The sequence below is a fragment of the Oryctolagus cuniculus genome, chromosome 9 (assembly GCF_051225735.1).
Source record: "Oryctolagus cuniculus isolate XC-2025 breed Fujian yellow rabbit chromosome 9, ASM5122573v1, whole genome shotgun sequence".
Taxonomy (NCBI): domain Eukaryota; kingdom Metazoa; phylum Chordata; class Mammalia; order Lagomorpha; family Leporidae; genus Oryctolagus; species Oryctolagus cuniculus.
Window position 1 is genome coordinate 68,111,298 of NC_142875.1, and position 26,168 is coordinate 68,137,465.

The 26,168-nt window shown below is 45.8% G+C and overlaps 1 protein-coding gene across 6 annotated transcripts in view; it reads left to right on the top strand.

The window, feature by feature from the left end:
• Positions 1–518: 518 nt before the first annotated feature.
• Positions 519–26,168, top strand: part of CYSLTR2 (cysteinyl leukotriene receptor 2) — a 36,334-nt gene continuing 10,684 nt past the window's right edge. Inside the window, exons 1-4 of one of the 6 annotated variants that reach the window (XM_089303670.1) lie at positions 519–656; positions 5,432–5,508; positions 6,984–7,131; positions 20,255–20,321. In XM_089303670.1, coding sequence (XP_089159796.1) covers positions 635–656; positions 5,432–5,508; positions 6,984–7,131; positions 20,255–20,321 — 314 coding nt within the window. In that variant the 5' untranslated portion in view covers positions 519–634. Of the gene's footprint in view, positions 657–5,322; positions 5,509–6,983; positions 7,132–20,254; positions 20,322–24,385; positions 24,540–26,168 lie in introns of those variants that run through there. The other 5 variants (XM_051832246.3, XM_089303673.1, XM_089303671.1 and 2 more) reach the window with 5 other exon arrangements.

Genomic DNA, 26,168 nt, shown 5'->3' on the forward strand with positions numbered 1-26,168 from the left:
TAGTGAAGCAGCTGCCCACTGCTATCTTGTCTAGGGAGAGAAGGAGTCCTCAGTTCTACTTCTGTAAACTCCAGTCATAAATCTGTCCTAACAAATCTGCCCCTGGTGTCTCTTCTACAAACATAACAGGCCCACCAACCATTGGAAATGTGGTTCTAAGTCTTGTAGGCTGCAATTTAAACCCACCATGTAGGCTGCAATTTAAATGATGCTGATGAACCTATAAATATTGTAAAAAAAACTTGGGATTGTTGCTCAGTTCTCGGGAAATTATTCCAGCTGAGCCCACTGGTGTAATAAACTACTTCAATCCTCCACTGTCTCTGGTGCCTGTTTGAACAAAGGGAGTCTTCCCACCTCAGATGTCTATAACATTAGTGTGTGATTTTATGCCAATGTGACATCAAAATGTTATTCTTAGGGCCAAGTGGTTAACACTATGCAGTCTCTGTAAACTGACCAGAACTGGCTGGGCGTCCACCGCTGTTATGGGAAAAGTACTGCCAATTCTATTTCTTGTCCATTCAGAGCCTGAAGATATGGGACGTGACAATTCCTTGCAAAAAGAAGGAAGTCAGCACTTTACGCGTGAGGGCTTCAGGAAGTTTCTGTCGTGGTTTCTGCAGCTGTGTTTATGAACTGGACTGCAACCACAGGTAAGTTAAATTTTATCCCCTAAAGAAACTTTTTATTTAAGGAATACAAGCTTCATGTATTTCATAAGTACAACTTTAGGAACATAGTGATTCTTCCCACCATACCCACCCTCCCACCCACTCTCCCGCCCCACCTCCTCCTCCCTCTCCCATTCCCAGTCCCATTCTCCACTAAAATCCATTTTCGATTAACATTATACATAGAAGACCAACTCTATACTAAGAGTTCAACAATTTTCATGAAAACAAAACAAAATAAAACAAAACAAAACCTGTTCCTCAACAGTGGAGACAAGAAAGGGCTGTTCAAAGTCATTGCATATTGAAGTTAATGTCACGCCCCGCCCCCCCTTTTTTTTTAGAACAAAGTGAAATTTCTAGTCCTCTTTTCGGCAGGAGAGCCCAAATCTTACCAGGTCTTATCTTATGTTACCAGCTTCTACGTTGTTTTTCTCAGGGACCTCCCGTTGGCTTCAGCCATGCACTCATGGGCTTCACGGTATCCCAGCACCATGGGAATAAAGTGGTGACAATCAGGGAATTCCCGATCATGTGCTCCAACGAGAATTCTGACCTCCTCAACCAAGGCATAAAGACGGTTTAAGAAGCCTGCCAGGGTGAACTGAGGGACTCGTTTTATTAGGCGCTTGTCTCACTGCCTTTTTTCATCCTTGGAATAGAAAGTTAACTGGGCAAAAAGGTTAGTAGACTGAGAACAAATAGGACGGAGGAAAAAAGGGGGGGGGGGGAGGTTTTACTGGGTTGAGTTTCTGTTTACCCACATGGGAGACCAGGACTCTGTAGGCTGCCTCAGCCTAATGACCACCTAATGAATTATTTTTTTTAAAGACTTTATTTATTTATTTGAAAGTCAGAGTTACAGAGAAGAGAGGTCTTCCATCCTCTGGTTCACTCCCCAATTGGCTGCAATGGCTGGAGTCGTGCCAATCCAAAGCCAGGAGCCAGGTGCTTTTTCCAGGTCTCCCACATGGGTGGAGGGGTCCAAAGTCTTGGGCCATCTTTTACTGATTTCCCAGGCCATAGCAGAGAGCTGGATGGGAAATGGAGCAGCCAGGATTCGAACTGGTGCCCATGTGGGATGTTGGCACTGGATGCAGCGGCTTTACCCACTATGCCACAGCACCAGCCCTGTAATGAATTATTTTAACAAGCCTCTCCCCAGCCCCTGGCAAGCACCATTCTATTTGTGTCCCTATCAGTTTGACCAGTCTGCGACCTCACAGTACTTGTCATTTGGTGACTGACCGTTTCAATTAGCACAAAGTCTTCAAGGTTTATCCACATCCTAGCATGTGTCAGGATTTCCTTCCTTTTTAAGGTACAATAATATTCCATTGTATGCACTGCATTGCTTCCACACTTTGCCTGTCGTGAACAATACAGCTCTAAATGTGGGTGTACAAACATGCTTTTGTTCCTGCTTTCAATTCTTTTGAGTATATTCTCAGAAGTGGAAAGGCTGAGTAATGATGGCACTTCCATTTTTGTTTTGATGTTTTGGGAAACTGACACACCATTTTCCATAGCAACTGCACCATTTTATGTTCCTACCAGCAGGGCACAAGAGTTCTAGTTCCTTCACATTCTTTTAACATTTGTTATTTTCTATTCTGCTTTGGTTTTTAAAATCAAAACTATCTTAATGGGTGTAAAGTGGTATCTCATTTTTTCTTTGCATTTTATCTTTCTTTGCATTTACTGTTTCTTTGAATTTTATTTTCATGGCATCCCCCTCCACCTCCTTAGATCCTAGATAGAGTAGGTGCATCCTGGGAAAGGGAGAGTTTTGATTGACAAGGAGGAGGTAGAATTACATTTGGGGACCTATCTAACTGCCTGCCTATTCACCCCACATCACTTTGGTCCACTCCCCAAATGCCTGCAACAGCTAGGGCTAGCCCAGGCCAAATCTGGGAGTCCAGAATTCAAATTGTGTCTCCCACGTGAATGGCAGTCACTTGTGCCATCTTCTGCTGCTTCCAAGGATGCAATGGCAGGAAGCTGGACTGGAAGCAGAGTAGCCTGGGCTGAAACTTGTACGCTAACATGGTATGCAGATGTCCCAAACAGTAGCTTAACCACAGTGCCCACCCTGTTAGGAGTATTTTGATGCACAAATGTTTTTAATTGTGATCAAGTTCAATCTGCCTAATTTTTCTTTTCTTTTTTTTTCCTCTGTGCCTTTGGTGCCATAACTAAAAAATCATTATCAAATCTGGTGTCATGAAGGTTTTCCCTTATGTTTTCTCTCAGGAGTTTTATAGTTTAAGCTCTTATCTTTAAGGTTTTTATTCATTTTGGGTGCCTTTCATGTATGGTGTTAGTTGAAGGTTCAATGACTGTGGCTATTCAACTTTCTCAGCACAACTTGTTGAAAAGACTGTCCTAGAGTAGCAGTTCAGATACCCACATCCCATACCAGAGTGGCTGGGTCTGATTCCTGCCTCTGGCTCCTGACTCCAGCTTCCTGCTAAGGCACACTGTGGGAAGTGCTGGTGACAGCTCAAGTGATTGGGTTCCTGCCACCCGTGCGGGAGAACTGGACTGAGTTCCCAGCTCCCAGCTATGGCCTGGCCCAGTCCCAGTCATTGCAGTCATTTGGGGAGTAAACTAGCAGATGGGGGCTGTCTCTCTGTGTCTCTGCCTCCCAAACAAATAAAATCAAACAAGGAAGAAAAGATTGTTCTTTCCCACTGCGCAGTCATGTTACCTTTGTTGAAAATCGTTTGGCCGTGTATGTGAGGGCTTGTTTCTGGGTTCTACATTCTATTTCATTAACCTACATGGCTGTCATTTTACCAAGGCCACGCTATTTTGATTATTGTGGTTTTGAAGTAAGTATTGAAATCAGGAAGTGTGTGAGTCATAACTTGGTTGCTTTCCAGTATTATTTTGACTTCAGAGATCCTTTTAGATTTCATATAAGTTTCAGGATGGATTTTTCATTTCTGTAAAAGATATCATTGGACTTTGATAGAGATTGTCTTGAATATGTAGATCAGTTTGATATTTTTAGAATACTTAATATTCTAATACACTGATATTGATATTTTTAGAATATTAAGTCTTTCAGCCCATAAATATGTGATTTAAAAAAATTATTTGTGTCTTATTCTTTCAGCAATGTTTTATAGTTTTCAGTGTATACGTCTTTTACTTTATTGATTAAGTTAATTCCTAAATATTTCATTCTTTCTGATGCTTTTGTAAGGGGAATTGTTTTCTTAATTTCCTCTTTGGATTGTTCATTATTGTTGTCTAAACAGGCAACTGGTTTGTGGGTGTTGACTTTGTATCTTGCAGCTTCAATCAATCTATTATTAATTCTAGCAGTCTTCTCATGGGACCTTTGAGTTTTACACATCTAGGATCATATTATCTACAAACAAATAGAATTTTACATCTTATATACCATTAGGATGCTTTCCCCACTGCCTAATATTATTGAAGATTTCTATTTAAGAAATGATAAGGGTCTTAACAGGGATGAGGAGGTGAGAAAAAGTTGGATTTGGAATATATTTTGCAGGTAGAACAAAAGTAATTTGTTTGCTTGAATGTGAATTATGGGAGAGAGGCATTAAGGATGACTTCTAGGTCTCTGAAGTAACTGATTAACAGACTGGATCACTGTGGTACCATTTGCTTAGATGAAGTAGATTGGGGGAAATGAAGGGTTGTGAAGGGAAGAGAAAAGTTTTATTTGGCTCATAATAAATTTGGCCATAGTTGTGGATAAGGTAGACAAAAGCAAAAGGAAGTAGACAGCTGGAGAAAGCTCACACTTAGAAAAGCTGGGGGTAGAAGCAGCATCAGCCAGAGCCATCTCAGAGGAGAAAAACAACTGGAAAGGCCAGAGAAACAAGGAGGAGAAAGTTTTAAGGAAGTGGCAATTTTTCAGACAAGAAGGCATGGAGGATGGGAACTGAGACACTGAGCAATGCAGGTCACTGGTGACCTTTGACAAAGCACTTTCAGCAGAGTTGAAAAAGCAAGTGGGTGACCAAATACCCCAGGAACTCTTTTTTTTAGAAAGCTTTTATTTAATGAATACAAATTTCATAGTTACAGGTTTAGGAGTATAGTGGTTCTTCCCCCCATACCTGCCATCCCCCTCCCCACTCCCGCCCCAACTCCTACTCCCTCTCCCATCCCATTCTTCATTAAGATTCATTTTTAATTATCTTTATATACAGAAGATCAACTCTATACTAAGTAAAGATTTCAACTGTTTGCACCCACACAGACACACAAAGTATAAAGTACTGTTTGAGGACTAGTTTTACCATAAATTCTCACAGTACAACTCATTAAGGACAGAGGTCCTACATGGGGAGCAAGTGCACAGTGACTCCTGTTGTTGATTTTACAATTGACAGTCTTATTTATGACATGACCCCAGGGACTCTTAAGTGCGGATGGAAGGCAGTGTTGATATTATTCGTGTCATGTAAATGGAAAACAACTTAGGAGAACTAAAAGCCACTTAAAATCCCCAACTCTAGCCCATCTATCCTCTTGCTGTCTTGTGAAAGATGCAGATACAGACATTAGCAGGGCAGGGCAGGTCCAGAGAGATGGTCTCTAACTGGAAATCTGCCCCCTGGTTCTCCAGAAGGAAGCCAGGGCAACTCCCACACCAGCTTCTGCAGAACGATGACCCTCAGATCAAAAGCTTCCTGGTTTTCTCGCTATTGGCTGACACTGCTCATAAAATGTAATTTGCTGTTTCGCTTTTCTCTTAAATGAGCCAGTTGAATTGGTTGGTGGAGAAAAGCAGGAGAGACAGAGAAGACAGAAGACTAGGCAGCTGGAAGGCAGAAAACGTCAGGTGGGCAATTTCACTTTTGGTTTGTGAATTCCTCATCCAGAATTGTGCCTTGATTATCACTTCATTGTCAGAGGAGTGAGTTTTGAAAAGTAAATTTATTTGTTTTTGTTGTGTATTTTCTAACATATATGTGTTAGTTTAAAAATATTGGGAAAAGTACAAAAAAGTAGAAGGGAGCAAAAAAAAATTACCAAGCCTGAATTAACATTTTGGAGTGTTTTTCTCCACTCTTTTTATGAAAATGTGTGTATAATTTAGTTTGATTTTCATAACTGTGTCTATCCAGTACAGTTTCTTTCCATTTCTTCCCGTATAGCCTATGTTTTTTCCATATTGCTCTAAATTCTTCATAATCATAATGTAAAATTGCTGCATAATATTGCATTGGGTTTTGTCATACTTTACCCAAACATTCCTCTATTTTTGGCCAGATAGCATCATTCCCATTTTTCACAGATTGAGTTATTTTATTGTATAATTTTATTAAATTTTTTATTATGTAATTTTTTCCCATTCAGGGTCTTGTTAAATTTGAGAATTTGTATTTCAAATTCTTGGTCCTCTGAGGGACCAAGAGAGAGAAAGAGTATGTGAGAACATGAACTTGTAATCAGGTCATAACCCCATTGGAACCAAACTCTGTTTCCCAACTCTGGCTGAACATTCAGCCCAAATCACCTGATTTTGAGAAGACAGAAAAATTACCCCAGAACAATTGAAACTGACCTTTGGGGAAATCAGCCAACCACCTGCAATGTTGTTTCAAGTTCCAAAAGCTTCCCAGGGACTCTAATGAGTAGTCAGAATAAAAACAGTTGCCCTTGGTCATTGAAGATATTTTTCTGTCTCTGGCAAATACCTGAAAGCAATATTAAGAGAGAGGAAGAACAATTTCAGGCAAGCTCCCCAAATCTCCCTGTTAGTGATGTACAAATAATGAAAAATGTAGTTTGTGGGAAACATAAGACTTCTAGAAACTTCTATCCTCTGTCTCAACCATATAAACTCTCAAAAAGGTAATCTATTTGAAAGTCTCAGTTTCCTGATGCTTTAGAGAGACGGTTTTGTTTCCAGTCCTCTGGTGGTCAGCAGTTAGAAAAGATGAGACTCCAAAATGTGCTAAATGTATCAGAACTGAGCCCAGTCCCTGTTAGTACCTGCCAAAGCAGCCGGATGCTTTCCTTTAGTAACCTCTTCAAGATCAAACACAAGGTGTGCATTCAATGGCTCACCAGTCACTAACACCACACAGGTACACAGAGATGGGTGGGGTTGGGTTTGGTGGTAGGAGGTGGCTTACCCTGTCTTTTCAGGAATACCACTGACATGGCACTTACCATCTCTGCACACCTACCTAGTTATTTCTTTCTCTCTTTTTTTTTAAGATTTATTTATTTATTTTGAAAGAGTTACAGAGAGAGAGGCATAGACAGAGAGAAGGAGATCTCCCATTAACTGGTTCACTCTGCAAATAGCTGCAACAGCCAGCCCTGGGCCGGGCCGAAGCCAGGAGCCAGGAGCCAGGAGTTTCATCCAGGTCTACCACATGCGTGGAGGGGGACCAAACACTTGGACCATCTTCTGGTACTTTTCCCAGGCCTTTAGCAGGGAGCTGGATTGGAAGTGAGTAACTGGGACATGAACTGGTACCCATATGGGATGTTGGCACTGCAGGTGGCAGCTTTACCTGCCATGCCACAATGCCAGACCCTGCACCCCTTGTTCTTGTAAGGAAAGTGGACAGAGTTTATACCAAGGTTATGTACTAATTTTTCTCATAAGGAATGAGAACAAAACCAGTGCAGGTGAACCAGGTTGCAGCTGCGCTCCTGGCCTCCAGGGAGCTGTACTTTTTTTTTTTTTTTTTAAAGATTTATTTATTTATTTTGAAAGTCAGAGTTCAACACAGAGAGGAGAGGCAGAGAGAGAGGTCTTCCATGCGATGGTTCACTCCCCAATTGGCTGCAATGGCCGGAACTGCGCTGATCCAAAGCCAGGACCCAGGAGCTTCTTTTGGGTCTCCCACATGGGTGCAGGGGCCCAAGGACTTGGGCCATCTTCTACTGCTTTCCCAGGCCATAGCAGGGAGTTAGATCAGAAGTGGAGCAGCCGGGTCTTGAACCAGCACCCATATGGGATGCCGGCGCTTCAGGCCAGGGCGTTAACACGCTGAACCACAACATCAGCCCCATGGGCTGTACTTTTGATCAATGGCATGTGAATAAAATTCCTTCTTTTTTTGACTCAGTGCAGGGGAATTCTGGCTTAGCTCTTTCTGTGATGAACAGAAATATTCATATAGTACTTTACTACTTACACAATAGTCCGTTTGCTCCACAGCAGAACAGTAAGCATTGGAGGATGTAATTCTTACTTTAAAGATGAGGCACCAGAGAACATGGGATCTTTCTTAAAGTGAAACCAGAATGGGCCCCATCTGGTTGATCTCAAGGCACATGGTCCCTTCCTTCAGTGTCAGTAATAGCTATTGTAAGAAATTGGTTAAGCGGATTTTGTCATGTCTGTGTCATGGAATTCTCTTTGGCTAGTTAAGTGATAACATTGATATTTAATAGCTGGCAAAGAAAGGTGAACATGACACAGCGATCAGGAAAAAACAGCATTATAATATGCATCAAGTTTTGTTGAAACATATCTGTTTATATTTGAAGAAAGACAAAAAGGAGCATATGACAAACAGATATGCCTGATTAGTGGTAACATTTGGGTTTTTTTATTTTAATTTTTTGATAGGCAGAGTGGATAGTGAGAGAGACAGAAGAAAGTCTTCCTTTTTCCGTTGGTTCACCCCCCAATGGCTGCTGCGGCCAGCGTGCTGGGACCAGTGCACCCTGCTGATCTGAAGCCCGGAGCCAGGTGCTTCTCCTAGTCTCCCATGCAGGTGCAGAGCCCAAGGATTTGGGCCATCCTCCACTGCACTCCTGGGCCAGAGCAGAGAGCTGGACAGGAAGAGGAGAAACTGGGACAGAATCCGGCGCCCCGACCAGGACTAGAACCCGGTGTGCCAGTGCCACAGGTGGAGGATTAGCCTATTGAGCCACGGCGCAGGCCCTAGTGGTAACATTTGTAATTGAAGTTTATTTCAGTTTAGATCATCTTGTTATTTTTTAGATCAGAAGTGGAGCAGCCAGGACTGGAACCAGCGCCCAAATGGGATGACAACACTGCAGGCGGTGGCTTTACCCGCTATGCCACAGTGCCAGCCCCCACCTTGTTATTTTTTAAATCACAGACACGAACTACTTGTGTAGTAAAAAAAAAAAAAAAAAAAAAAGTAAATTAAAAGAATGGAGTTGTTTGTGTCCTCTGGTTGGCTCTTCAAAAAAAAAAAAAAAAAAATGGTCCAAGTCCTTTCACTTGGCCACAAAGAAGCCTCCTATTGACTTCTCTGAGTTTTGTCCATGATCATCAGCAGTCTTACTATGATTGTTAGCCAGCCCCAACAGCACTGAGCACCTGTCAGGCAGCAAAGTAATCACCTCGCATCCATTGTTGTCATGGATACTTACTCCAGGTCTCTCTGCAATTTTGCAACTGTGACCAAAAGGCAGAGCTGAGATTTGAGTGCAGGTCCCTTGTAACTCAAAGGCATAATGCTCTCATTCATTATGTCGTTGGTATGATTTTGCAGGACCACTGTCCATGATTCACCAAAATGTGATCGACACATGACTATGCTTACAGCACCTGACGTTTTGGCCACGCAGACCATTGCCAAGCTGTCATTTTTCTCCCGTGCAGATCCCTGCTGTAACAGTAGCTCTGACATTGCACAGAATTACACATCTTCTTGGCTGTCTCTTATTCCATCTGAAGGTGCCTGAGGCAGTAAAGTTGTGGTGCGGGATGTCACGTTATCATGGTTTTTGTGGCCTGGGCAAGTTCTCCTTTCAGTGGAAGAAGGCCAGCTGCAGCCCCACCCAGCGCTGGGCCCAACAGTCAGTCTTTCAGGAAGCCCCAGCAGCCTTGGGCAGGGTCCAGGCAAGGAAGGGTCTGGGAGCTCCTTTGAGTTTCTCAGGATTCCAAGAAAGTACTAGAAAGAGAAGGAAGCACATGGAAGTCAGAGGGCATCTGAGGATCAGAATGTGGGAGAAATCACTGGAAAGCTGAGTACACATCACTAGGATTCCGGGAATGTTCTAACTAGAAAACTTACAGTATCGTCTGGGTACTGTGGAGTGTCATCTGGTTTGGGAATAAAAATAGGAAACCGAGATCATGAAATTCCGAAGTCATCTTAGGGGTTCTTGAGCTTTCTCTGGAGCCAGGATTTGGTTGGGAGTCAGGTCAGAGAGACCAAGCTAGCTAACATCTGAGCAGTCCCTCCTGTCCCCCATCCTGGTGGGTCCCCAAGGAATCAGAGGAGGGAAGGCAAGGACAGGATAGGATGGTTGCTCATAAAGAATCAATTAGATCTGGTAACTATAAGTGCATGTGGTCCTCGCACAGACCCTGGCCTATTGTGGGAATTCCCTGTGAAGTCACTCTGGCCCTACTGCAAGGGTTTGCTCCAATTCTCCCTCAATGGAAAGCAGTGTTTCAAAGACTCAGGACCTGCAGAGCCCAGTGTGGGATGCGCTGTACTTCCTGTCTGCCAGGTTCTGGGGACTGCTCAGGCGCTGTCTGCCTGGGATCCCACAGGAGACACTCTGTGACCTTGCAGACCTCTGAAAGTGGTGTCTTCAGGAAAGAAACTCTGAGGAGGAAGACAGAAAAGGAGACCATGAAACTGCCCAGGCCACCTCCCTGCAGGGTGAACTGCCAGCCACCCCCCTCCCATTTCCCCCACAATCTGGCTGAGAAGTCCTTCCCTGCCCAGGGCCCTGAAGAGGATGCCTGCAGTGCAGAGAAAGCACATGGGAGAATTCCCTCCTCCAGGAAGAACTTCCCATCATTGCTGAGTTAATGGGTTCTGGTTTACAGCACATCTGCCCGCAAACCTCTCACCAGTGGCCAGGGTGCTTACTGCACAGTTACAGGATGTTAGCAGAAGTGAATCGCATCCAGAAACAGGAGTTCGTTAGCCTGGGGCTTTTTGAGACACTTTACAGGTGACAGGGCAGAGGAAGAAGCCAGCAGCAAACTTTTCCAAGGTGCTGAGTCCATGGAAACAGGGCCCTGTGGGGTTCACTGCCCTCCACCCACCTCCTCTGGAAGCCGGGAGATGAGCTCAGTTCCTCGTTGGCAGATGTTGCAATCTCAGTTGCTTTCATCTGTATTTCTGTTTTGATCTCCAAGGACTTTGTTTACTTTACGTCTTTGAAAATACTCCGAAAGCACAAGGCCATTCATGGCGGGCCAGAAAGGTCCCATTGCATGTCCAGTGTGACATCGGGGCTGTGGCAACCGAGCTCTGAGTTAGCAGCCTGGATTTCAAGACTAGACTCTCGGTGTTACCTCCTGTCTTTGGGGCCACCCGGGTCCTCTGAGGGTCTGAGTGACAAGTGTGTTATAGAGCCATCTGCTCCAGTGGGCTCTGTGTGGCTAATTCTGTGAGATTTTGCTTTTCCATGGCACCTTATCTGGGGTTTACTGGGGTCTGGGCCTTGGCACCAGTGCCATTCGTGCATCGTCTCACTTCTTGATTACAACAACCATATGCAGTAAGGCATGGTATTATCATTACCCCCATTTCGTGGGTGAGGAACTGGGCGCCAAGGAGATAAGGTTGCTTACCCAAGGTCACAGGGCAACTAAATGAAAGTCCCGGGATTCAGATCCTGAGTTTGTGTTCTGCCTGGCAACTTGGAGCAGCCACTGTTGTGCCTTTCACTATTTTTTTAAAAACAGTAAATCATGTCTCAGCCCTTGCATTTATATTTTTGCTGATGCTCTAGGCAGATTTTGCCTCCTTGATACTTGTCTGAAGTCTCGAATTTGGGATTTAATACAACAGTTAACATCATGGAATGCTCAACCCGTGTGAGACACTTCACATTCCTTACTCCTTATAGAGTCGAGGAAATTGAGACCAGAGACAGTAAGACAATAAGACACTTGCCTGAGGTCCTGCAGTTGGTATGTGGCAGGTTTTGCTCTATCACTCTACACCAACCCTCTCCTCTGGGCATTTCTGTGACCCATAAAAAGACTATCCTATTTGAGTTCCACAGTAGTCCTGGGAGTTAAAATCCAAGTTATGTTGTAAAGTTACTAGACAACATGAAGAGCATTGCTATGAACTGAAGGGTAAGAAAGGCCAATGACTGGGCAGCCAGACCTAAGTGAGGAGGAGAAGGAAACATGCAGTGGAACTACGAATTCTCCTGGACTAGCAAATGGCATGGTTCTGTGTCTAACACACATGCTTTAAGAGTGTGCTATGGTAACGAACCCTCATCTGTCTAGTGCTGATGGTTTGCCAAGCACGCTTGAATATGCATTTGGAAGAATAGGTATGCAAAATTAGTAGAAAACTGTCCCTTCTGAACCAATCGGACCAGCTGGGGAGGTCAGCCTCATGTATCTGCCTAACACACACCTATCAATGCCCTTGCAGAGCTAAGATCAGCCTGCAGGATTTTATCCACCAGTGTTGTAGGAATGACAACAACGAAATCAGATAGGACCGTGGGTAAGTGTCAGTTGAGTAGGGCAACACCCAGAAGACAAAGTTGACATGCACGAAGGAAAGAGTTTGGCTTGGCAAGAGTTAGGCAGCTTGCAGGCTTGGGGAGAGAGGTGAGAGATAAAGTGGCAGGGCAGAACTAAAGAGAGCCATGTGGCAGGCACAGGAACACCACGAAGAGCAAACCCAGGAGAGAGAGTTCTCCCCTCTGCTGGTTCACTACCCAAATGGCCACAACAGCTGGAGCCACAAATCAGGAGATTCTTCTGGGTCTCCCATATGGGTGCAGGGATCCAAGCACTTGGGCCATCTTCCACTGCTTTTGTAGGCCTTAGCAGGGAGCTGGATTGGAAGAGGAGCAGCCGGGACTCCAACCAGGGCCCATATAGGATTCTGGCACTGCAGGTGGAGACTTAACCTACTGCACCACAGTGCCGGCCCCTGGAATAAACGTTTTCAAAGATGCCAAGTGATGGCCCTTCCAAGGCCACCAAGTCAGAAAGCAGCAGACCAGGCCCCAGTCCTCTGTGCTTTTTCTGTTGTTTGCCAACACACAGCATGGCTGCACCTGCTGGTGCTGACTCATGACTGAGAATCCAGGTACATAGGGGGCCAAGTGGTGGAAGGCTTGTGTTTCTGATTGAGGCACTTGCTTTTTGTCTGATGGACAATTATTGGTTTGCAGTGAAGTGAGAATGGCCAGCAATGGTGTAGAAGTCAAAAGATGCCCACAGTTTTGGGGCTTCAGCCAAAAAAGTTCAAGGTTAGGACAGCAGGAGTGTACGTGCAGTGTACGTGGATAAATACCAGCAAGCACATCAAAGAGAAACAAAGGATACGACTGTACCAGTTCAGAGTAGTAATGAGAGGTGTAAAGGGCAGAGAATCAAAATATCCCAACAGTGTCACAAGCTGAGTGGAACTGGTTTGACGAGAAGGATGAATTCAGGTGAGGTCTAAGGTAGAAGTGGAATCGTCAAGGAAGACTATCCTGTAGGCAACTGAAAGAGTGGGAACATAGTGCAGGAAATCCCCGTGAGGTCTCCTGGACTCTGATTTCTTTTTCTTTATTTGTAAAATTGTAAAAACAATGCCAACTCAGCCTGTCTAAGAGACTGTGTCATACAGAGCAAGAGAGAACTGACAAGAAAATTATTTGCAAAGATGGAAAGATGAGCTGTTTAAAGGTAGATCTAGAAGGCAGGGACAGAGAGACCATGGCAGACTCCTCTGTGGGTGCATCCTTGGAGGGAGTAAAAAAAGGCAAGCTGAGGACCGTGGTGGGGCTCCATGGGACACCCAAAATAGAGTGAGGGAGAACTGACAGTGTATTCCGATGGGCTGAGCAGTCAGCAAATGAAAAACCACGCGGCCTCAGGGCTGCAGAAGTCAGGGCAGGAGTGAAGGTTTCAAAGTGAGTGAGAGGAATGTGTTTGTCCTAGTGGTTAAGAGCCAAGGTGAAAGGTGCACAGCCCTCAGCAGAGTGCCTGCATTTGATAGCTGGCTCTGACTCCCAACTCCAACTTCCTGCTAATGCAGACCCTGGGAGGCAGCAGTGATGGCTCAAGCTGTTGGGTTCTTGCCACCCACGTGAAGGACCTGAAGTCACATGAGGGAGATGGGCCGAGAGGGAATGAAGGTTGTCTCCAGAGATGTACGCATGCCTCTGTGGCTCAAGCTTTTCCTCCAGCAAACATCCCGTGCATCTGCTGGAGAGCTCAGAGCATCCTCTCCCATTATGGCAGTCACAGCCTCAGCTGCTACTCCTTGCCCTGCCCGTCGGCTTCCACACCACCTCTCTGATCCTGTTGTTGCTAAATCCCTGACACTTTTTCACCCTCATCAACCACTGCTTAAACTGATATTGCTCTTGGCTTCCTTGGTAGTGAGCTCTTTATTCACTTCTCATCTTTTCAGTATTTCTTATCTTCTCATCACCTTTCCAGCCTCCTGTTCTCCATGCCTGTCCCTTAGTTTGGTATTCCCTGAGGTTCTGCCCTTGGCCTTCTTTCCTGTTCAGTTCTCACAGCCCTTAGTGTGCTCATCTGTTCCTCTGACCTCAGCTACCAGTAAGTGCTGAAGGCCTTGACCTCCCCAGGCCTGCCATGCTTCTCCTCGCCAGCCTTAGCCTGCAATGGGACAGCACTTCCTTTTGCCTATTTCACAAATATCTCAGATTCAACATACTCCAAGCAGACGCTTCCTTTGTATCAGTCAGCTTTTTGCTTCTACAACTCAATGCCTAAGACAAGCTACGTATAAAGGAAGGAGGCTGATTTGGGTTCATGGTTCTGGAGGTTCACAGTGCAAGGTCAGGGGTGTCCTTGGTTTATCTGTCTGGTGAGACTGGAAGATGACTATGGTGGAGCTTGTGTGGGAGAGGAATCATAGTGTGAGTGAGGAAGCAGAGAGAGACCAAATTCGCCTTATGTAACCAACCCTCTAGCAAGGACTACCTTCCAAGGCAAGGCCCCAGTGACCCAAGGACTCCCACAGCCACCTCCTAAACACCGTAATTGGATCAAGTTTCTACCCTAATCTATTAACCACTAACATAATCCATTCATCATTAGCATGTGACTTTAGAGACCCAGGCTTCAGCACATGGACTTTTGGGGGAATGCTCAAACTCATATCTAAACCATTGCATGGGTTCTTCCCCACAATGACTTCCTCGTATGTCCCTTTCACTAACTGAAGTGACCACTGTCTCCTGCAACATGCCTGAGAGGGCCCTTGCCTCTCCTTTCCCCCGACCTTCCATACCTAGTCTTTCCACTGCCGGATCCACTCACACTCCTCTGTAGCTCCAACCCCATCCAGCTCTGTTCAGCGCCCCTGCCCTGGACAATCACAGGCACACCCTATCCATCTCTCCGCACACTCTGGCATTCATTCCTGCAATTCTCCTCTTGCCTAATGCCAGTTTGATCTCCCTCAAATACAGAGACTCCCCCCACATTCTGGGGTTCTTATTACCCCAAAGATGAAATCCAGATTCCTCAGTATGGACTTAGGTCTCCCTGGAACCACTCTGTCTGCCTTGTACTCCTTTGCATATTTCTCCTAGGCTCCACTCTGTTCCTTGCACTTCTCTGACCTTGTCTTTTGCTCTGAGCTCTGGGTCTTCATAATTCTGCTCCCTGCCTGGAATCCCTGACCCTCTCTCCTAATCTAACCTCTCATTTCAGAACTTCTCAATATTCTCCCTGGTTCCCCCAGGCCATCTGCAGACCTTCCCACATGTTCTTTCTCCTCCCTCCCTCCCTCCCTCCCTCCCTCCCTTCCTTCCTTCCTTCCTCTTTCTCTTTCTTTCTCTCTCTTTCTTTCTTTCATTCTTTATTTCTTTCCTTTTCTTTCTCTCCAGATCAATTTATTTAAAAGGTAAAATGACAGAGAGAGAGGGAAAGGGAGGTGGAGAGAGAGAGATAGTCCATCCACCGATTCACTCCCCAAATGGCCACAAGAGCCAGGACTGGACCAGGCTCAAGCCAGGAGCCAGGAACTCTATCCAGGCCTCCCTCTAGGGTGGGAGGGTCTCAAGTACTTGGCCCATCCTTTGCTACCATCCCAGACACAGTAGCAGGAAGCTGGATCAGAAGCAGAGCAGCTGGGACTGCAATCAGCACTCCGATATGGGATGCCAGAGTGCCCTAGTTGCAAGCAGCAGCTTAACCTGCTGCACCAGAACACAGGACCATTTACATTTCTTTCTGAAAGCCCTCCTCACTGCACAGCTCTGTGTTAACATTCACCACCTTGGAGCTTTGTATGGGCAGAGACTGTGTTTTCTTCACATGTGTACAAGACCTAGTATATGCAGCTGAAGGAGAGGTAGGATGCCAATGTGATTGCAGTACAGCCGCCCCCCACCCCTAACTGACAAATGAACTTGGCCACACAAGCTATTTTATGTCTCTGCACTTGGGTCTTCTCATCTATAGCCTGATCAAATCAGAGTGCCTAGAGCTATTATCAAATAGCTCAGATACAGCATGTCCATTTGTGGTTGCTGCTCCCCGATTCTTCTTTGTGTTTTAATTACCAGTAAAGCTGCAGGAGATGAAGCTTAATTCTCACTTTTCTCTGAGCTCCTTTGCAGTACAGTAAGCTCTGCACAGGCTCACCCCTGTCCTGTGAAGGTGGTAGAAATTATGCTGTCAAATGCTTTTCCAGTTCCCCTTGAAGCTACCTCTCCATATCTTTTTCAGCTTCCTGTCACACACTTAATTGGTCTGGCTGATTTGTATGGTCACATGTAGCAGGCAACTTGTTTTATTCCTTTTGTTTTTTCCTCTGTCTCTCACTCTTTTTCTCGTTACAGTATAGTGAAAGGTTGTGGTGCATTATAGTGTAATTATTTTATATGGGCAGGGAAGAACACTGAAAACATTTGAAAGGTTTCTCAAGACAAAATATTGAGCTAAATAAAGCTTGGAATGTGGGCTGCATTTGCCTGTGCCCTTTTGCAACATGAAGTTCCTAGAAAAAGTCATTGTGCATTTTCTTGGTTTAGCTTCCAGGGAATAAAACACTGGTGGTGTGGAAGTCCCCAGCTCCTATAGCTATCCTCTCCCTACAAGCAGGGCTGCTTGAGGGCCAGGGGCCACACCAGTCCCCTCACCTCCCCCTCAGCCATCCCCTCTGGGTCCCAGAACCAATTCCAACCCCAGGCAGGGGAACAGAAGTAACCATGGGACTCAGTGTTCCCCTGAGTGTTGATCTGGTCCTGAACTTGTGCCCTGATGCGAAAATCAGGCTCCTCTCTTGTATCTGAGATTCATGGAGGGAATGGACCTTAGTCTTGGCATCCTCGGTATGGGTTTGTGCCCAGGGCCTTGTTTCACACCCAGGGGTTTCTAAGGTCTGCCTGCCTGGCCAGGCTCCTCTCAGATTCAAATTCCTGTCCTTGTGGTATGGCCCGATGGTGAGGATCCGCTGGTTGCAGACAGAGCTCCGTGCTGAGTTTGCCTTCCTTACCACGTGCACAAGGAGGCCCTGCTCCTCGGATCATTGCTGGTCTCCCTGCTTTCTCTCATCTTCGTGGACCACCTCTGCTATTTTTTTCCCATGGCCTCTTGTCTTAATCATATCTGCTGGATTCAACCTTTTGACCTTCATGCCAGCATTTGTAGCTGAGTGTCCTGAGGCATGCCACCCCCCTGGTGAGGGAGGAGCCTAGGACTGGGTCCCAACCCTCCCAGGCCATCCTTGTCACTGTAATTCATAAGCCCGGGTGGTCTTGAGATGGAACAAGTAGTTGCCTTTGTGGTCAAGGTGCTTAAGGACTTCATTGCTTTTTGGTCTATTTCCACCTTTTCAGTCACTTCTCCAGCCCCTGAGACAGAAGCATTCCCTGGGAGCCTAATAGAATCCTGGCTCTGCAGTTTTTAGACTGAAGTGGGTTCTGTATGGCCACATGAATGGGCAGGACTGTTTGTTTTCAAATTTAAAAAAGGCCATTGTAATTGAACCTTATTCTGAGAATTCCTCCAGCTTGATTCCTGTGCCTTGTCTCCTTGTTCCCTATGCTTTGGTGCTAATTCTAGTTCTGGGGCTCTGCCTATCCACTGCTTGCAGGCAGCTGTAACATTAATCCAACTCTACGTTTGCTTCATGGACTTGTTTGTGCACCTTGCCTATACCACCTCTGGTATTCCAACTTTCCGATTTTGTGTTTAGTCCTTTCATATTGCATCTTATCATTTTGCTATATTCCTTTTGCTGAGCCAGGCTCCCTGGACTCTTACCCTGAAATGCATCTGCAACCCTGGCCTGTCTCCTGAGCCCTAGAGTGTGTGCTCCCATCCCAGCCAACAGCCTCATCATTCCCCTTACAGTGTTCATTACAAACCAGATTTGCTGTTGAGATAGATCAAATGAAAAGAGCCATTATCCACATAATCAGAGCTAAGGCCCCAAGGGTCGTCTCAGAAACAGGACTGGGCCCTCAGCTCTGCTTTTGGAAAGTGTCATCTTACTGCTTCTCCAGAAATCAACTTACACTCACAAAACACACAGGGGACTACTTTCCTTTGATCTCTCTCTCTCTCTCTCTCTCTTTCTCTCTTAAAGATTTATTTTGAAAGGCAGACTCACTGGGAGGTGGTGGTGGGAAGAGAGAGAGAGAGAGAGAGACCTCTTATCTGCTGGTTCACTTCCCGAAATAGCTGCAATGGACAGGGCTGGTCCAGGTTGAAGCCAGGAGCCAGGAAATTCATTCAGGTCTCCCACATGGATGGCAGGGACCCAAGCATTTGGGCCATCATCTGCTGCCTTCCCCGGGAACATTATCAGCAAGCTAGATGGGAAGTGGAACAACTGGGACCTGAACTGGCACTCTGATATGGGATGCCAGCATTGAAAGTGGCAGCCTAATTTGGTGCACCATGATGGTGACCTGAAGACTAATTTCTAACCAAGATTTAAAGTCTGTAACAGGGATTATAATGAAAGGTTGGCGTTTTCCAGTAGGCAACACACAGTCCCATTTTGCAGACGGAATTGCCTTTGTAGGTGGGTTATCAAAGGGTTCCGTGGAAGAAATAGAATCAGAACAAAGGAGTGGAGTAGTCTTGAGATATTTCCATTATCAAGAATCAGAATAATCTGAGAGTAATCAGTTTCTGTGGAGTATTCCTTTCCAGCAAACCCCAAGAGGAGTTGACTTTTTATAGCTCATGTGGCTGTGTGAGTTGCTATCATCAACTCATTCTGGTGTCTATGGGATGACAGCTATGGAAGTTAGAGCATCCTTCAATTGTTCGCAAAGGTGGGATGGCTGAGCAGCATCTGCCCAGGACTGAATGCTCTGTGGAGCACGCACTCTCTGTCTGCCATGTAAGCCTTACAGCAACTCTCTCAAATCAATGGTCTATGTTCCTGCTGTGGGTTGAATTATGTCCTCCAAAACAGCATGGCCAAACCTGTGAACACGATCTGTTGGAAATAGAGATTTTACAGATGTAATGTTAAGATGAAGTCACAGTAGGTAAAGTAGATTCTAAGCCCAATAAAGACCAGTGTCCTATGAGAGCAGGAGACACAGAGACACACAGAAAATCTGCTGTGAAGACACAGAAGGAAACATGCTATGTGATGACTGAGTCAAGAGAATGAAATGATGTGACTACAATCCAAGGAATGCAGGGGCCTGCACTGTGGTGTAGTGGGTGGGGCCGCTGTCTGCAGTGCCAGCATCCCTTGTAGGCGCTAGTTCGAGTCGCAGCTGCTCCACTTCCGATCCAGCTCTCTGCTGTGGCCTGGAAAAGCAGTGGAGGATGGCCTGGGTCCTTGGGCCCCTGTGCCCATGTAGGAGACCTGGAGGAGGCTCCTGGCTCCTGGCTTCGGATCAGTGCAGTCCAGCCATTGTGGCCATCCGGGGAATGAACCAGCAGATGGAAGACCTCTTTCTCTCTGCCTCTCTTTCTCTGTAACTGTGTCTTTCAAATAAATAAATAAACATTTTTTAAAAAAGCAAGGATTGCTAATGACCACCACAAACTAGCAGAGACAAGAAAGGTTCTTGCTAGAGCCTTTAAAGGAACCATGACCTTGCTGACCACTTAATTTCAGAAATGTGAGAAAATAAGTTTTTGTTGTTTCAAACCATTTGGTTTGTGGCACTTTAAGGTATTCACAGAAAACTATTACAATCTTCATTTTACAAACAGAATACGGGATGCCCAGAAAGACTAACTTACCCAAAAGCAAGCACTTAAGAGCTCCTGACTCTCAACACCTGACACATTGGGTAGGGCCCCCCTTTTTTCTTCTATCAAAGTTACCTCACAGAGGAATTACATAATGTCATCAGCATCTCACAAGTAAGATTGTGTGGAACATTAGTTCCAAGATGTGTAAGCATGTGTGAATGCAGAAATAAGTTTTCAGGATTTAAAAAAAAACAATGATGGAAATTCTGGAGAAATCGGATTTCTCGCTGCAGGAACCCACTGAGCTATAAAAAGCATTGTGAGTCTCCCAGAGCCAGATGCTGGAGTCTGCTGTGCTTCTCAGCTGATTTGATCCTAGAGGCCTTTTCTTTCACAGAGCACCTAATAGGATTTGTGTTCTGTTTAAGATATTTGGGAAACATTGAATTTAAAAAAATAGAAGCTTTTCTTTTTATGTCATCATTTACATGATTTCACATAGAGCTCCAAAGGAGAATTGAAGAACATCCTTGCTGCATCAGAAATATGATTACACACCAGTGCTTTGGGTAAGTTATAGTAACTAATGTTTCACTTTACTTCTTTTATTGCTTAGGTCATTATGTAGATTCACAGGTTCAAGGTCTTCCAGTCAAAAGCTGTAAGGATTCTGCTGTGGTTGAACAAAGTTGGGTTTTATGGGCTTGCTGAGTTCAGGGAGAATGAGTGAATGCATGCCATTGGTATGGTAAATCCTTGTAAGTTTATGTTGTTTCTGTACCCATTTCAAATACAAGTTTAACATTTCTTACCAAAAAGTCAGGCTTAGTTGCCCTTGACGCAGTTTCCAGTGCTACACCCATCTTCCTTCCACTACCAAGTCCTCAGTGAGGTGAGCTGGACAGCTGCAGTATTCACCTTCTTCCTGGTAACCACCATCCTCTGAAACAGTTATATACCACCTACGTGACAAGACTTACTGACCCCTACACCCATATGAGCTGTGCAGATGTGTCACAGTAGCTGTATCACAGGCACATCATGACCTAGAACTTGTGTCTGTTTTAAACCTATGAACTAGAGCTCCCCAGGGGAAACCCTGGACCCAATAGAAGCATTGGCCCATTGGTTCTTTTTTCTCTCTGAGCGCTCTGTGTACATTCAAGACCTGTAAGTAAATATTATTTCTATCTTATGTCTTTTTAAAAAATATTATTTTATTTATTTGAAAGACAGAGTTACAGAGAGAGGTAGAGACAGGGAGAGAGGTCTTCCATCTGCTGATTCACTTCCTAGATGGCCACAATGGCTGGAGCTGAGCCAATCTGAAGCCAGGAACAAGGAGCTTCTTCCTGGTCTCCCACATGGGTGCTGGGACCCAAGCATTTTGGCCATCCTCCACTGCTTTCCCAGGCCATAGCAGAGAGCTGGATCGGAAAAGGAGCAGCCAGGACGAGAACTAGAGCCCATATGGGATGCTGGTGCTTCAAGCCAGGGATTTAACCCACTGCACCACAGTGCCAGCACCAATTGTGTCTTTTTTCTTAAAGAATCATTTATTTATTTGAAAGTCAGAGTTACAATTAGAGAGGAAGACACACACACACACACACACACACACACATATGCACACAGAGACATTTTCCATCCACAGGTTCACTCCCCAAATGGCTGTAACAGCTGGAACTGGGCTGATCTGAAGCCAGTAGCCAAGAGCTTTATCTGGTCTCCCACATAGGAGCAGGGGCCCAAGCACTTGGGCCATCTTCCACTGCTTTTGCAGGTGCATTAGTAGGGAATTGGAAGTGGAGCAGCCGGAATTCAAACTGGTGCCCATATGGGGTGCCAGTGCTGCAGATAGCAGCTTAACCAACTAAACCACAGCATTGGCCCCTTGTGTCTTTCTTATTGAAGAGATGCCATCTTTTTTTTTTTTTAACAGGCAGAGTGGACAGTGAGAGAGAGAGACAGAGAGAAAGGTCTTCCTTTGCTGTTGGTTCACCCTCCAATGGCCGCCGCGGCCGGCGCACTGCGGCCGGCACACCGCGCTGATCCGATGGCAGGAGCCAGGAGCCAGGTGCTTTTCCTGGTCTCCCATGGGGTGCAGGGCCCAAGCACCTGGGCCATCCTCCACTACACTCCCTGGCCACAGCAGAGGGCTGGCCTGGAAGAGGGGCAACCGGGACAGAATCCGGCGCCCCGACCGGGACTAGAACCCGGTGTTCCGGCGCCGCTTGGTGGAGGATTAGCCTAGTGAGCCGTGGCGCTGGCCTTTTTTTTTTTTTTTTGAAAGGCAGAGTGGACAGCGAGAGAGAGACACAGAGAGAAAGGTCTTCCTTTGTCGTTGGTTCACCCTCCAATGGCCGCCGCGGCTGCTTAGCTGCGGCCAGCGCACTGCGCTGATCAGATGGCAGGAGCCAGGTACTTATCCTGGTCTCCCATGGGGTGCAGGGCCCAAGCACTTGGGCCATCCTCCACTGCACTCCCTGGCCACAGCAGAGAGCTGGTCTGGAAGAGGGGCAACCAGGACAGAATCCGGCGCCCTGACTGCAACTAGAACCCGGTGTGCCAGCGCCGCAAGGTGGAGGATTAGCCTAGTGAGCCGCGGCGCCGGCCAAGATGCCATCATTATCTTAAAGACTCTATATTAAAATAATTGAAAAATAGGCTGTCTCAGGAAGAGGATGATAAAGGAATTATTACAGGATTTGTGCCTGTGTTAGGTAATTTGGGAGTAGGATTCAAGGAAGCAGAACTTTACAGAAACAAACACAAATAACCTCTGCAAACAGGGAGTCAGATGATCACACCCAGGCCATGAAAATATCTCCCCCCAAATCCTGCTGTTCTTTTCCTGACATCCAGGAGGCTCCCCATCATGGTCGTGAACTATCGATACTATTTATACAGGTACCGCAAGAAAAGTTTACTCCAGCGTCAACCTCTTTTTGGCTAAAGAAGAAGTTAGGACAATATGATTGTCCATGACGATTCTGCCTAAAGAATTCAAATTTAAGCCTAGGCTTCCAGAGCAGAAGTTATGTAATTTATGACTTTTACTAGGGCCAGGCACAGGGTTAGGATGAGCCTTTCTGGTTGCGTTATCCCAGCTGTGCCAGTCATTGCTTGCACAGCATTCAGCACATGGAGGCAGTTCTCCCCTGGGCACTCTCTGAAGCAGCGTGGGCTGCACTTTTTATTATTATTTTTTAATTTACTTATTTACTTATTTGAAGGGCACACAGAGAGATACAGAGAGAGATCTTCCACTTGCTTATTCATTCCCCAAATGGCCACAACAGCAAAGGCTGGACCAGGAGGAAGTCAGGAGCCAGGGATTCCATCTAGGTCTCCCAGGCTGGTGACAGGGGCCCAAGCTCCTGGGCTGTCTTCCACTGCCTTCCCAAGTGCATTAGCAGGGAGCTGGAGCAACAGCAGCTGAGCCTCAAACCAGTGCTTTGATATGGGTGCTGCATCACATGGCTTCTTTTGGAGGCTTTTTTTTTTTTTTTAAGATTTTATCTATTTATTTGACTGAGTTAGACAGTGAGAGGGTGAGACAGAGAGAAAGGTCTTCCATCAGCTGGTTCACTCCTCAAATGTCCGCAATGGCCAGAGCTGTGCTGATTTGAAGCAAGGAGCCAGGAATTTGTTCCAGGTCTCCCACATGGATGCAGGGGCTCAAGCATTTGGGCCATCTTCCATTGCTTTCCCAGGCCATAGCAGAGAGCTGAAAGAGAGGAGCATCAGCCCAGTGTCCATATTGGATGTCAGTGCCACAGGTGGAGAGTTAACGTACTGTACCACAGCGCTGGCCCCTCTGTCTAGTTTTTAGGGAAACATATTTCACTAGAGGAGTAATAGTTTTGAACATCTGAAATTGTCTAACATTTGTCCTGACTACACCAATTAAGTTAGTGGGGGACAGATACATGTAAGTCCAGTGTCCATGTTGAGACTGTCCTGGTGGGTAGACTGTATTTTTGAATAAATTATTTGGGAGGGAGGGAGGAAGGGAGGGAGGGAGACAGAGAGAGGGAGAGGGAGAGAGAAAGAGAGAGAGAGAGAGAGCGTACACTCTCATCTGCTGGTTCACTCCCTAAGTGCCTACAATGCTGGACCAGAACTGGAACCAGAGCCAGGAATTCAAGGTGACAGACCAGGACTCAAGTACTTGAGCCCTTACCACTGACTCCCAGCATCTGCATTACCAGGAGGCTGAATTCCAGGGCCAGAGGCAGGACTCACACCCAGACACTCAGATATAGGGACCCAGGTGTCCAAACCAGTGTCTTAACCACTAGGCCCAGCACCCACCCTGGGGGAGACTGTTTTGATATTGGGAATTTAAGGATCATTGATCACTACAGGAAGGAGGTTTTCTCGGTACTTGGTGGCAGCTGTCTCGAGAGCCAGGCAGATACCTCCAGTGCAGACAAACATGCAGAGGAAAAGAAGTGCCTCTTGTTTTAAACCAGGAGAAGTCCAATCTTCGCTCCCACTCATAAAGGCTTAGGTTGTGCCCGAAGGGTTGTTGTACCAGTGAAATGTGTGAGTTTATTATGGGAGGAACAAGTTGGGATTTCCCAAATTGGGGCTATAAAATGAAGCGCTGTTTCCCCTACTGTTACAGACAAAACTCTCCAGCTAAGAAAACTCTTCTCGCAGTCTGGGAATGAGCATCAGCAGCTGGAACACACTCACACTCAGAAACCGACAGTGTTCAGAGGAGCCTGAGGCACTGGACGTCCCCCTGTCCCAGGCCGACAAGGATTGTGGTGATGCAGGTAGGGCATGCGAGAAATGAGGTGAGCCCACCTCCATGGGCTCAGCCTCATCGCCAGTGTGTCTCTGTTGTAGGACTATCATGAGGCAGTTTTTGCTAAACTGTACTTTAAAATTTATTATCATTTTTTTTGTTTGAAAGGCATAATAAGAGATAGAGAGAAAGAGAGAGAGAGGAGAGAGAGAGAGGAAGAAAGATCTTACCTTCACTGATTTACTCCCCAATGCCCACAACACCCAGGGCTAGACTATGTCAAAGCCAGGAGTCCAGAACCAAATCTGGGTCTCGCATGTGGATAGCAGGGACCCAAGTACTTGAACCATCACCTGCTGTCTCTCAGGATGTTGGATTGGATTGGAAGCAGAGGAGCTGGGACTTGAACCAGGCATTCTGATATGGCATGTGGGTGTTCCAAGTGCCAGTTTAAGTGCTGAGGCCAATACCCGCCACTAAATTCTACTTTTATTATAAATTTCATTTTAGGCATAACAAAGCATCTTTAATTTATAGTCTACTTTACAGATTTGACAGTGTCAAGGGATCTCCATTTCTGAAGCATTTTGAAGCTATGAACTAATACAAAATCATATTCCATGTATCAGTATATGCATCTGTTCTTTTATCTTTTGTGAGCTGGCAGGTCTGAATGAGGCAATTTATTTAGGCGTCTGAACTTACTGTATCCCTAGGAAGAGCTGGTATTTCAAGGGTCTATTCAAGTCAGTGGTAAGATAACCTGTTTTGGCAATTTTTAGCTTTTCTTCTTTAGTATGAAGCCACAACCAACAAAATGAAATCAGGGGTAGTCCAAGGAGACTCTAGGAGTTCCTTACAAGGCAGGGATAGTTCCCTAACAGGTGCATTCAGTCCTGGGCTTCCTCTGCAGATGAGGGCAGCAGGTGGCTAGGGTGAGGATGTCACAGCAGTGGATCGTGATGTTTGGAGGGAAGTTAGCACAACTGCAAAAGAGATTAGGGGAGTAGCTGAAAAGTCCTGAATTATTTCTATCAATGAGAACATTGGAAAGCCATTAAGTTTAGTGGAGACTCTAGAACTAAGTTAACTAAGTTGACTTACGGCTTCTGTAAGCCTTGCAGCAGCCACTGCTCCTAAGCAAAAGGCTGCTAGACCTAAGGAAAGGCTGAAATAAACAACAGGTCCCTGACATTCCCCAGGCAGTTAAGTGACAGCAGCAGGTGTGCTTGTTCAGACTTCCCAGGGCACAAAAGAAAATGGGCTTGTGAATCTAGAGTCCCGGGAAACATTCTTTGGTACGTAGTTATTACGGTAATCTTTGTGCTTCAGCAATAGCATACTTCTTTTAACTTAAAAATGGGGTGTACAGTGGGGAGCAGCAGGTTAAGCTGTTGCTTGGGACATCAGCGTCCCCTATTGGAGTGCCAGGCTTCAGATCTGGCTCTTCCACTTCTGTTTCAGCTTTCCTCTAATATGTCCTGGGAAGGGGCAGATGATGATCCAAGTGCTCAGGCCCCTGCCACCCACATAGGAGACCCAGGTGGAGTTCCTGGCTCCTGATGCAGCTTTAGATGTTGTGGGTGTTTGGGGAGTAAACCAGTGGATGGAAGATCTCTCTTTCCATCTCTGTCTCTCTGTTCCTCTGCCTTTCAAG